The sequence below is a fragment of the Arvicanthis niloticus genome, chromosome 9 (genome assembly GCF_011762505.2).
Source record: "Arvicanthis niloticus isolate mArvNil1 chromosome 9, mArvNil1.pat.X, whole genome shotgun sequence".
Lineage (NCBI taxonomy): Eukaryota > Metazoa > Chordata > Mammalia > Rodentia > Muridae > Arvicanthis > Arvicanthis niloticus.
Window position 1 is genome coordinate 13,064,629 of NC_047666.1, and position 11,272 is coordinate 13,075,900.

Sequence of the window (11,272 nt, forward strand, 5' to 3'; positions counted from 1 at the left end):
AGATAGCTTTCAGGCATGGTTCACAGCCTCACTTAAAAAGGGTACCTGGTTAGTTGGAATGTAGTGGGGCAGAAAGATATTCTGTGTTACTGAGAGATTCACCTTTGTCCCTAGGGTCAGAAGCTGGGCTGGACTTTATACCCACACCTCCACCCCTGTCAATTCAGCCTTGTCCAGTGATCATTGCACAATCATATTTCTTGGCCCTGTTTTCACTAATTTCTGATGTTAAGAGAGAAGAAAAGGCCGTTCAGTGGCTTCCTGTACCATTCCTGTCCTCCACTTGGATTCCCAAAAGGTTTCTCCTCTTGAGGCTCCCCCCCTCCCCCTTCACAACTTGTTCTGCTCTTTTGTTTCAGCACAGGATTTTGGTTTCATCAGGGTGGCTATCTCCCACTCCTACCACCCTTGGATCATACCCTCTTGGAATAATGATTTGCTGTCTCATGGGACCCCCACTGCTTTTTCTGGAGCCCGGAACACTTACCCTATGAGAGCAGAAGTAACCATGCCCTTTCCATCAAGAAAAGAATATTCAGGAAGCACACTCATCCCATCAATTGAGGAGAGACTAATAACGTATTTCCACAGAGTCTGCTTTCTCTTACTAGACTCCACTTGAGTCCCTCGCCTTCCTCTCTGCTAATGAACACCTGCCAGCTTTAATCTTTACGGGCCCTACACCTACACCAGCACCTGCATGTATTTAGAATGGATATCCTTTAGGACTCTATACCTTATTTTAAGTAAGTGTTGTCAGGAAACATCTTGGACACCATGACTTATGGCCAATTCTTGTATGTCCCCAAAATAAAAATGAAAACAACCCTTTTCCAGAGTTTGCTAAAAGGGTCGGGCCGGAGGGTACAGGGTGGGGTGGACAGAATCCAGCCTGCTTTGGATGTCCTAAGCCAAGCTTGGCTTCTCACCACCTGCCCCATGCCTGTCTTGACAGTGGCAGGCTTGGGGCGCCACATTGAGGGAGTTGAAGGAGTTTCCCCAAAGTCATGTAGTGCGCTGAGACAGTGGAGGAAGGCGTCTTCCAGCCACGTGCACGATGACAGCCACAGGCGACATTCACAGGCGGAGCTGCAGGGCTAGCCGGCCCGCACTCCCACCGCAGGAATGACAACTGCCCTCTAGATCTCGGTGTCAGAGGTGTCCGGGTCATAGCCCCGGGCGCCCAGGTCCCCTGGACTTGGGGCACCGCCCACGTTTTCCCCGTGACATTGCCGCGGGGGCTCGGGAGTTGTAGTCTCGGGCGGGGCTCCCGCACCAGGGCCGGGGCTGCGCGGACTCCACGTCCCGGCGGGCGGCGCGGCGGGCCTGGGGCCGCCAGGGGCGGGGCCGCTCGGCCCTTTAAACCTTTCAGGGCTGCTCCGAGGGCCGCAGCTGGAGACGCGGCCACGAGGGGGCCGAGTAGGGAGCGGCGGCGGCGGCAGCGGCGGCGGCGGGGAGCTCCGGGGAGGTGCGTATTGAACTCCCTTTTCCCCTGCGGCCTCCAAAGGATCGCCTTGAGGAGCCGGGCTCTGGAGGGAGGGGGTGTTGTCGCTGGCTGCACACTCCTACCCAAGCTGGGGTCCCCGTGCCCACGCCAACGGACCCGGTCAAGCTTCCCTCGAGAACCCGCCCCTTTGCCGGGGCGCGGTGGTCAGGTGGTTTGCCCGCACCGCAACAACTCGCTGCCGCTCTCTCGGCCCGGCGCATCCTGCCAGGCTTTCCTTGGCATGATCCCCTTGATTGTCCTAGCTCCAGCCTTCACCAAGCCGGCGTCCCTCAGGCCGGGGAGCGTGGCTCTCTTTCCAGATGTTACAGCCTTGCCCGAGTCTCTCAGCGCGCCCGTGGCATTTGGGTAGACCGCGGAGGCCCCAGATGGATAGCCAGAGGGTGCCACGTTCCTGCCGGGGCTCATCCCAAAGTCTGGACAATCAAACGCCCAAGGAGAGCTCTGGATGAAGTGTTGCCCACCCTCCCCCTCCCTCTCCCCGCTCCCCCCTCCCGCGCCCTGGCCAGTCACCAGACCCTGGACCTTGATCTCTCTTCCCCAACCAGGCCAGGGCAGCTGATGATTGTGGCCGAAGTATCTCAAGGTAGCTGGGCCTGCCCCCTCTTCCCCACCTACCTGTTGTCCTTACCCCTAAACTACCACCACCCTGGCTCCACTCCCTCATGACCGCCTGGATCCTTCTTCCTGTCAGTCTGTCAGCCTTCTCCATCACCGGCATATGGACTGTGTAAGTAAGAGGGGTGTGGGTTGGGGGGGTGGGGGTGGCTAATAGGAGCTTGATAGTACACACAAAGTCCCTTGTCCTGTTTGTAGGCTCCAGAATGGTACCCAGGGTCACTTTTTCTGTCTCCAAAGCTTGGCCCGATTCCTGGGCACACAGCCTCTTGGGACAAGCTGGCACCACTGTGGTCCAGCAGGACAGCTCTGACATACACTTGTAGACAGCAACTTTCAGAGGATCTCTAATTGGAAGCAATTGTGCAGGGTCTGGTACAGCATCCATAACTACCTCCCTCCTCACCCCACCATATGAATTCCCAGCAAGGACACTGAGGTTGAATGATGTCAGAAGTCAAAGAGCCAGGAGGTGGTGGCTGGGTCTGAAGAGACATGAGGACAGGGTGACAGTTCTGCTCCCACAGGTATGCCATGGCCGTGATGAACCGCCACGTGTGCCCAGTGGAGAACTGGTATGGAGCACTCTGCAGATGGCCTCACTCTAAAGCTCCCTTCATCTCTGTCCCTCCTTGAGCTCACAAGCCACATGGAGACCATAGGCTGTTCTCTGACATTGGTCTCCAGGCATGACATGACATCCTGTTCATCCACCCACTTCCCACATCCCTTCATCTTCTTTGCTTCTGCTTCAGGAAGGTGCTGGGGAGGTCTGAAAGATTTCTCTTTGAGGCCTAAGGCTTTGGGCCAAAGTTCTAAGATGTTCCTTCCCCCAATCTCCCCCCTGCCCCCATGCCCTACCTGCCAGGTCCTACAATGAGTCCTGCTCTCCTGACCCTGCTGAACAAGGGGGCCCTAAGACCTGCTGCACCCTCAATGACGTTCCTCTTATCAGGTAGGTCCCTCCAGACTTCCAAGAAATCCCCTTGGGCAAGGAGTGGTTCCTGGGTCTTAAGAAACATACTGAGCCAACTAATACTACCGAGCCAGGCTTAGTGGCAAAGAGCTACAATCCCAGCACTTGGAAAGCAGAAGTAGGAAGATGAGTTCAAGGTCTGCCTGTGCTAAATGAAACCCTGTCTCCGAGAAGAAAAAAAGAGGGAGCCTGGGCATCGGGCATGGAGTTGAGTTGGCAGAACGGCTGCCTAGCATACACAGCCCAGCCAGCACCACATAAAACTCGATGTGGTGGCACACGCCTGCCATCCCAGCAAGAGACTCACATTCAAGATCAGCCCCAGCTAGTTTCTGGCCAGCCTGAGCAATGTAAGGCTGTTTCAAAGAAAGAAATGCACTACTTGCTATTTCTAGGAGCTGGGCATCCTGCCGAGTTTTATGTGCCAGTGGTGCCTTTTAGTCCATCCTGCAGGTTAGGCTCTGTTCTTTTCCCCACTTTTAGCTTTGGAGACAGGCTTGGAGACTCTTATTCAGGTCACAGAGCCAATGAAAGTATGTGGATTTAAGCCCAGCAACCTGAGTGCCCAGCACAAGTTCAGAAAAATCAGACCAGCTGCTGGCCTCAGCTACTCTAGGGCACTGCACGTCTTATCTCTCATACGTATGGACTCTTTAAATCAGAGGCTTGCCTGCTGCCAGCAGATAAAGCACAGATAAAGCCTGTGAGGGGAAGGAGCTGGAGGGGTGGAGAGAGCCACTGGTGCTCCTGCCTCACTGTCCCTACCCCTCCACCAGCAAGTGTGGCACATACCCACCAGAGAGCTGCCTCTTCAGCCTCATTGGCAACATGGGTGCTTTTATGGGTGAGTGATACCATCAGACCCTGACCCCTTACCTCCAGAAAAGCCCAGAAATCTTTACTCTGCAGTCTGCCCCATCACCAAGGGCTACGGTAAGAGGAGCAACTTCTCTCCTGTTCAGTGAAGGTGGTAGTTTGTGGGCAAGGTCAGGTAGGTGGGAAAAGGGGGCAGCCCCAGCTCCCTTGGTATTTAGGCTCCAGTCAGCTAGGTGCTAACTAGTTTCTGAGCAGCTGTCCTAGGGATTAGTCAGAGACCTGGCCCCATTATTACTGTCTTCTCCTAGTGGCCCTCATCTGCCTCCTCCGGTACGGGCAGCTCCTTGAGCAGAGCCGGCATTCCTGGATCAACACCACTGCACTCATCACAGGTTGCACCAACGCTGCAGGCCTCGTGGTGGTCGGCAATTTCCAGGTGTCCCCTTCCCACCTACCTTAATAAGGGTCTGGCCGCCTGTAGGGGCAACACCTGGAGGTTGACCAAAGGAGGGAGGGAGAAGTGATGGACGGGGCAGGAGAGGTAGGGCTGCTTCATGGATTAGCCTGTCTGGGCCAGGTGGACCATGCCAAGTCTCTACACTACGTCGGAACTGGTCTGGCCTTCTCTGCTGGGCTGCTCTTTGTGTGCCTACACTGTGTTCTCTTCTACCATGGGGCCACCACCCCCCTGGACATGGCTATGGCCTACCTTCGAAGTGTGCTGGCTGTCATCGCCTTCATCACCCTGATCCTTAGTATCCTTTTGGGACAGAGTAGCCAGGAACTCAATCCCTAGCTCAACCCTTCTCCTGCCCCAGGTTGGGGTAGGGGTGGGATCTTGAGTCCAGTGACCACACTGCCCTAGTCTTATGTGGCCCGGTCCTTTACCTCACTTACTTATTTGGGATGGCCATCCAGGTGTTGTTAGGTGCACACATCCTTTTGAACCTTTCCTTAGCTCTGCTCCAGGTGGAGTCTTCTTCCTCCACGAGAGTTCTCAGCTACAGCATGGAGCTGCCCTGTGTGAATGGGTGTTTGTCCTCGATATTCTCATTTTCTATGGCACCTTCAGCTATGAGTTCGGGGCAGTCTCCTCAGACACACTGGTGGCTGCACTACAGCCTGCCCCCGGGAGGGCCTGCAAGTCCTCTGGGAGCAGCAGCACCTCTACCCACCTCAACTGTGCTCCGGAGAGTATTGCCATGATCTGAGGTCTGGAGGGTGGCTGGCCCAGCCTCCGGAAACAACCACGCCCTCTACCTTCTTTGCATTTATTTTGTACCAAAAACAAGTTTTAGAGAGTATTGTTGGGATCTAGGCTTCCTTACTCCTGGAGAAGTAGCCATCCAACATCCACCTGTGCCATAGAGGAGCAGGGCCTCCACAGCTGCCTCAGCTACTTGTCCTGTTCCCTCATACCAGAGTAGTGTTTTGTGTTAAAGGTCACCTGTCCTCACTTGCCCAGCCAGCCCTTCAGGTGCCTTCTACACCCAGTGCCAGAGCCAGACCACTGGGGCTTTCTGCTGCAGGAATTGGGGGCTGGGGCAGCAGGGGCTCACAAGTCTGGATGATGGGAGGAGCATGCCTTAGCCTAAGGGAAGGCCCACCCAGTTGCACTTGGGTTCTTCACTCTGCCCCTCACTTCCTTTAGGGCAAATAACACAGCAGAACCACACAAGTATTTTAGTACTTTTTTTATATCTATTAAAAGAATTCTAATTTGCATGTTTGCAGTCTGTTTTGGAGATTCAGGGAGGGTCTGATCCAGTAGGTAGGGATGGAAAGAAGTCCTTTCTTCCAGAAAAGATTCTTGAGGTTACCAGAAATTAAGAGTGACAGATGCCATTCAAATACATCATAAGGATGTGAGCATAGTGGTACTAAGTTCAAGGCCAGCCTGGTCTATACAGTGGGTTCCAAGCCAGCCAAGGTCACAGAGTGAAACCTACTTTCAAAACCTCCATAAGGGCTTGTCCCCTTTAAAAATCTCTAAAGAACTGGCTTGTCTTCATAGTCTCACTTCTTTCCCCTATTCAGTCTGGCTTGAACTTTGATTCCTTGATGGGGGAGGGGGAGCGGGATACAGAGAGCAACTTTTACAATGTTAAAAGTTTTCTCTGTGGAAATAAAGAACACCCCCAGGATTCCAATGTTAACTAAAGATTCCAAGGTTAACTAGAGATTTCCGGAAGGGGGCGGTGCAAGTTAATTTATCAGTTTTAAATAGCTACAAAGTGCCAGGCTCTGACACAGTTTGACTTCTAAAAGAACATTCAGACCCAAGCCCTGGTTGTTCCAGGGCCCCACCACCAGAGTCTAGAGGCTGGCAGAGAGGGAAATGCAGCCTGGCACCTTCTGCCATTCGACACCTTTGACGTCTTTCTGGCTAGCAGCAGGGTGGAGGATTCAGACAGAGCCCCTGCTTCAGCTGGTGAGCAGTGCAGCTGCAGGGTGGGTAAAGAAACCTTTAATGAAGATTCAAAGTGCAAAGGAAAGGTATCACAGAGGCTTAGCTCTCAGCCCTAGCTGCTGCCTCAGGTGTACATGGCTCCGTGGAGGTTCTCCAGGCGGTGCTGCTGCTGCTGCCTCCGAGCCTGGAAGAAAAACAGGCTAGGCAAGGCCATGTCTGAATACTCATGGCTAGCACCATACATAGAGCAGCTGTCATGGGGCTTAGCATACGATGCGAAGACCTTTGCCCCTCAGCAGACTGACTTGGAAGGGAGCCAAAGTGAGGGGTTTAGAGGCCTATCCAAGCCTTCTGAGGAGTTGGGAGTGTGCAGCAGGGACAGAGTGACCAGTACCCCTTCCACCGGCCCCTACCTTGTCTTTCTTGTGCTCTTCATAACTGTCGTCATCGGTGGGCAGCTCATAGCGGCACAGAGGGCAGGAGTTTGTCTAGAAAAGTCGGGAGCAGTATTCCAGCCCTTTCCTGCTCCTGACTCCCACTCCTGCTCTCTCTTCTCTCTTGATTTCACCCCAGTTCTTAACCCCCCCCCCCCCCAAAAAAAAAGCAGCTTAGGAACTGGTGTTTTAGGAGCTGGTGTTGTGGTGTTGGGGCCCCAGGGGCGGGGGAGACTAAGTACCTTACTTAGCCAGGGCAGAATGCAGTTAGAATGGAAGAGGTGATGGCAGGGCATCTCAATGACAGTCTCCTCCTCCTCAAACTCCAAAAGACACACGGGGCACTTGAGATCTTGAAGAGGAAGTGCTGATCAGGAGAGCTGTTAAGGCCCAACCCAACCTCCCACTCAGACACAGGCTTGGCCTAGAAAACGAACAGGCCAGATTGCTGGTGGCTAGGGGGAGATGGCGGGGCTGGCTTATCTGCCCTAAACACAAAAAAAAAAAAAAAAAAAAAAAGAACTTGTGTCCTCACCAGCCTTGGAGCTACTGATGACTGTTCTAGGGAGGCTCTCCACCACAGCCTTGGCAGCCGGTGGGGGGAGGTGGTGCTCCCAATCTACCAATCCCAGGTCCTCAAAGTCCATCCTATTAAAGAGTGATCTGAGGAAGAAGGTATACCATCAGAACGAAGGACAGCATCGATTTTTGGCTCCCATAATCCACTGGACACTAACTGACAAAAATGCCTGTCCTGGCTATTCGTAGTAATAACAAATAGTGCACAATAGCTGCTCGGTAGGGTGGGAGTGAGAGGTGGTGGCCCATGCATTTAGTCACAACTCGTGGGAGGCTGTGAGTTCGAGGCAAGCGTGGTCTACATGTTAAGTTCCAGACAAGTTACGGATACATAGTGAGATTGTCTCAAAACAAAACACACACACACACAAAACCAAAACAGCAGCAAAAAACCCACCAGCACAGCTATCAGACAACGCCCCCCTACTCCCTCTCGCTTTTCGTTCCCTTTTCCTTTCCACCTCCCGAGAAGCTGGATTAAAGGCGTGTACCATCACTCCAGGCAACTCTCCCATTTTACTAGACATGGCAGTCTAAAAGCCAAAGCTGATTCCAGGACGGCAGTGAGTTTCTGTGCTTGCTTACCGCTAGCAAAACACTACCCAATTTGCACGCTTGGGCACAGGCCGTGTCCGCCCCCGTGACAATCTTCTCCGGTGCCTCCCTCTGCTACTCCCACTCTTTCCACCTCACTCTTTCCCACGACCCCCTGGCGGGCCCTACTCATTAATTAATTAATTAATTAATTAACGACTACGACTCAATCGCGTCGCCCAGGCTAACATAGCACATCATTCACCCACCTCCCAGGCTACCCACCCTCTCCGCCAAACCCCAGCCCAGAAACCTGCTGCCCGGGGCCCAGCTCCAAGCCCCGCGCACTCTTCTCGCGAGTTCCAGCAACATGTTGTTACGGGCCTCACGCTCAGGGTTCAACGGCTCGCAGTCGTGCTCATCAAAATAAGACGCCATGGCTCCTGGGCTGCCGGGCTTGTCTGACACAGCTTCAGGTTGCCGCTGGAGAGCCGGATCCCGCGCTGGCCAATAAGCGAGTCCGTCTCGGGAGGACAGCCAATCAGAGTGTTTCTAGGGTGGGCATAGTGACTGGCACACAGAGGCGGAAGTACTGTTTCAGCCGCCTCTCGTTGGTCGGATGAGTCAGGTAACCAAAGGCTCAAGCCAATGGAGTTGGAGAAAGAGGAAATTCCGGGGGCTTTTCGGAGCCACGATCAGAGGGCTCCCGCAGCGCTCCAGAAGTGCCAGTCCAAGCCGGAAGTGTCTCTACGGTGTCTTATTGGCTGAGTTTACCCACATGCTCCACCTACTCCCTGAGAGGAAAATTCTCATGCATTGATTATGTTTTAGACATAAAAATAAGGGATGGAGGGGCTGGAGGGATGGCTCAGCGGACCCACGTTTTAATCCCAAGCACCCACTGGACGGCGCACTGTACTATTTCCAGAGGGTCCGATGCTTTCTGCGGGCACCAGGCTAACAAGTGTCATACAGACAGACATGCAGCAGCAGAACACACACTCACATAAATAAATAAAGTAATCGATGGTACATGTCTTTAATTCTAGCACTCAGGAGGCAGAGCCAGGTTTTTTTTTCTGTGAGTGGGAGGCCAGCCAAGGCTACAAAGTGAGACCCTGTCTCAATCAACAAAAATAAAAAATAAATAACTATAAACAAGGAAAGAAAAAAAATAGAAAGACAAAACGACGCATGATTAGGAGTTCAAGTTGGACAGTTTAACTCCAGCTCCAGGTAATGCCTCTTTGCCCCTCCTCCCCGGTACCTACATTCAACTGACAAAACACACATAGTTATAAAATAAAATAAATCGTTTTTGAAAAGGGGGGCGTGAAGGCGAGAGGATTGCAAATTCAAGACCAGCGTGGGCTACATAGTAAAATCCTATCTTTAAAAGAATAAAAGGAGAAACATACAGAAAAAAAAAATCTGTATCTGCTTGTTGTAATTGTCTGGTACCCTAGTGAGGCACCTCAGACAGCCTTAGCGTTCACGCTAAGTGTCTGCTCTACCACTGAGCTGAGTCCCCATCACTTCTACCCCGTATATACCTGAGACCTGAATCTCAGAAGTAGTCTGTCCAAAGTGAGTGTTGCTGACCCAGTTAGCAGGACAAAGTGCTATGCTGCCATCTTTCTCAGAAGAGGACGATGATGCCCAGGGAGGGTAACAAATTCTTAGCACCCACAGTCTAGAATTTAAGAGGCCACTTAGGCTTTTAGGGAGACACTGCCTCTAACAACAACAACAACAACAACAACAACAACAACAACAAAAAAAAAAAAAAGTAATAAGCCCTGTATGTTGGTTATCTTTTCGCTAACTTGGCATAAGCTAGGGTCATCTGGGAAGCAGGACCCTCAACTGAAAAAATGCCTCCATTCCATTGGCCTGTAGACTAGTCATTTTCTTGATTAATGGCTGATACGGAAGGGCCCAGTAACACCCCAGGGCAGGTTCTATGGTGTATAAGACAGCAGGTGTTGAGAGAGCCGATGAGCAGTGTTCTTCCGTGGCCTCTGCTGCAGCTCCTTCCATGAGGTTCCTGCCATGATTTCCACCCTGACTTACCTTCATGGTAGAGTACAATTATAAGATGAAATAAACCCTCTCCTCCACAAGTTTGGTCATGGTGTTTTATCACACCAAACAGAAAGAAAGACAAGTCCAGGACTGGGGTATTCGCTGGGACAGACGTGAACATATTATTCTTAGGAAGATTGGGAAGGATGTTAAAAGTTCTTCAAGTTCTTAGATTTTTTTTTTTTCTTTAAGAATTATCTATTTATTTTATGTATGTGAGTACACTGTAGCTGTCTTCAGACACACCAGAAGAGGGCATTGGATCCCATTACAGATGGTTGTGAGCCACCATGTGGTTACAGGGGATTGAACTCAGAAAGAGCAGTCAGTGCTCTTAACCACTGAGCCATCTCTCTATCTTAATGAACTGTTGTGGGAACTTGGAAGATAATGCTGAGAGCACTGCAGATGATGGAGACCTGGCTTACTGAAGTTTCCGAGGGAAGCTTGTGAGTCCCTCTGTTGGGACTCTGTTTGTGAGATATAGTTTAAGAATCTGTGGCTCTGGGTAGCTGGGGCTAAAGAATCAGCCATGATTGCCAAAAAGCCAGCACCCTTAAAAGTGAAACCTTAGCTCTACTAGGACAATCCATGCTGGTTAGCTAGAGCAGAGAAATCAGCAGTGATTAAGAAGAGACATGCATCACTGAGGTGAAATCTGGGAGCATTTCCTCAGTTAGCACACATAAGCTATGTCCCCAAGAGAGGGCCAAGACTGCATCTCATGGTAGCAGCCAAACTTGGGAATGTAGAAGGGTCACCCAAGTGGTACTGGTTCTGAAGACTGAAGGGGTCATAGAGAGTGGCTGAGGCTTGGTTTCATGTGGCAAGGTCAGAGTCCCTGAAGGGAGGCTGAGGTGAAGATCATATATGGAGATCCCATAGTACTGGAGATGCAGGGGCTGTGGGCTGACTGCCCAGAGCCGAAGCAGCTGTGTGTTGGAGTCATTCTGAGCCGGGGAAATGAGCTATGTGGGCTATGGACAGCAGAGCCCAAGCTTCACACGCCCTTTGGAACCCAGGTGATTGTGGGTGGGTCCCAGACATCAAGCACTGGACTTTAGACAGTGTTGAATGTGGGTTCTGACTTGATTGTCAATCATTATGTCCTGGTTCTTCCCTCTAAGTATGAACTTATAAACTGTGAGTAAGAACGTGTGTAACTTATTTTGATTTGACAGGGGCCCACAGTGAAAAGACTGGGTAATTTAAAGAGACTCAACATTTTATAGTAGTTTGCTAAAGACTGCGAGACATTTAATCCTTCTAAGGGGTTTAGCTCCGTGCAATTCTCAGATCTCTTTTTCTTGCTTTTC

General features: G+C 51.7%; 2 protein-coding genes across 5 annotated transcripts in view; one reads left to right on the forward strand and one right to left on the reverse strand.

Moving 5' to 3' along the window:
• The first annotated feature begins 1,330 nt into the window (after nucleotides 1-1,330).
• Tmem150a (transmembrane protein 150A) lies at nucleotides 1,331-5,639 on the forward strand. 2 transcript variants are annotated; one of them, XM_076939911.1, is made up of 9 exons: nucleotides 1,331-1,468; nucleotides 2,053-2,090; nucleotides 2,199-2,234; nucleotides 2,650-2,697; nucleotides 2,991-3,077; nucleotides 3,875-3,942; nucleotides 4,223-4,350; nucleotides 4,492-4,669; nucleotides 4,884-5,639. In XM_076939911.1, exons 4-9 carry the CDS (start codon nucleotides 2,657-2,659, stop codon nucleotides 5,123-5,125), a joined length of 744 nt encoding a protein of 247 aa, XP_076796026.1. In that variant the 5' UTR covers nucleotides 1,331-1,468; nucleotides 2,053-2,090; nucleotides 2,199-2,234; nucleotides 2,650-2,656; the 3' UTR covers nucleotides 5,126-5,639. The 2 variants fall into 2 exon arrangements, with proteins under 2 accessions (XP_076796026.1, XP_034367164.1); XM_034511273.2 differs by having other exon boundaries at nucleotides 1,358-1,468; nucleotides 2,053-2,234.
• Nucleotides 5,594-11,272, reverse strand: part of Rnf181 (ring finger protein 181) — a 6,919-nt gene continuing 1,240 nt past the window's right edge. The window contains exons 2-6 of one of the 3 annotated variants that reach the window (XM_034511277.2): nucleotides 8,185-8,665; nucleotides 7,294-7,421; nucleotides 7,001-7,110; nucleotides 6,738-6,812; nucleotides 5,594-6,508 (exon numbers count right to left, since the gene is read on the reverse strand). In XM_034511277.2, coding sequence (XP_034367168.1) covers nucleotides 6,449-6,508; nucleotides 6,738-6,812; nucleotides 7,001-7,110; nucleotides 7,294-7,421; nucleotides 8,185-8,309 — 498 coding nt within the window. In that variant the 5' untranslated portion in view covers nucleotides 8,310-8,665 and the 3' untranslated portion in view covers nucleotides 5,594-6,448. Of the gene's footprint in view, nucleotides 6,509-6,737; nucleotides 6,813-7,000; nucleotides 7,111-7,293; nucleotides 7,422-8,184; nucleotides 8,666-11,272 lie in introns of those variants that run through there. The other 2 variants (XM_034511279.2, XM_034511278.2) reach the window with 2 other exon arrangements.

Coding starts and splice junctions, on each gene's coding strand:
- Tmem150a (XM_034511273.2), top strand. CDS start 2,170: ATGACCGCCTGGATCCTTCTTCCTGTCAGTCTGTCAGCCTTCTCCATC. Junction 2,698..2,990: donor GTGTGCCCAGTGGAGAACTG/GTATGGAGCACT, acceptor CCTACCTGCCAG/GTCCTACAATGAGTCCTGCT. Junction 3,078..3,874: donor AATGACGTTCCTCTTATCAG/GTAGGTCCCTCC, acceptor CCCCTCCACCAG/CAAGTGTGGCACATACCCAC.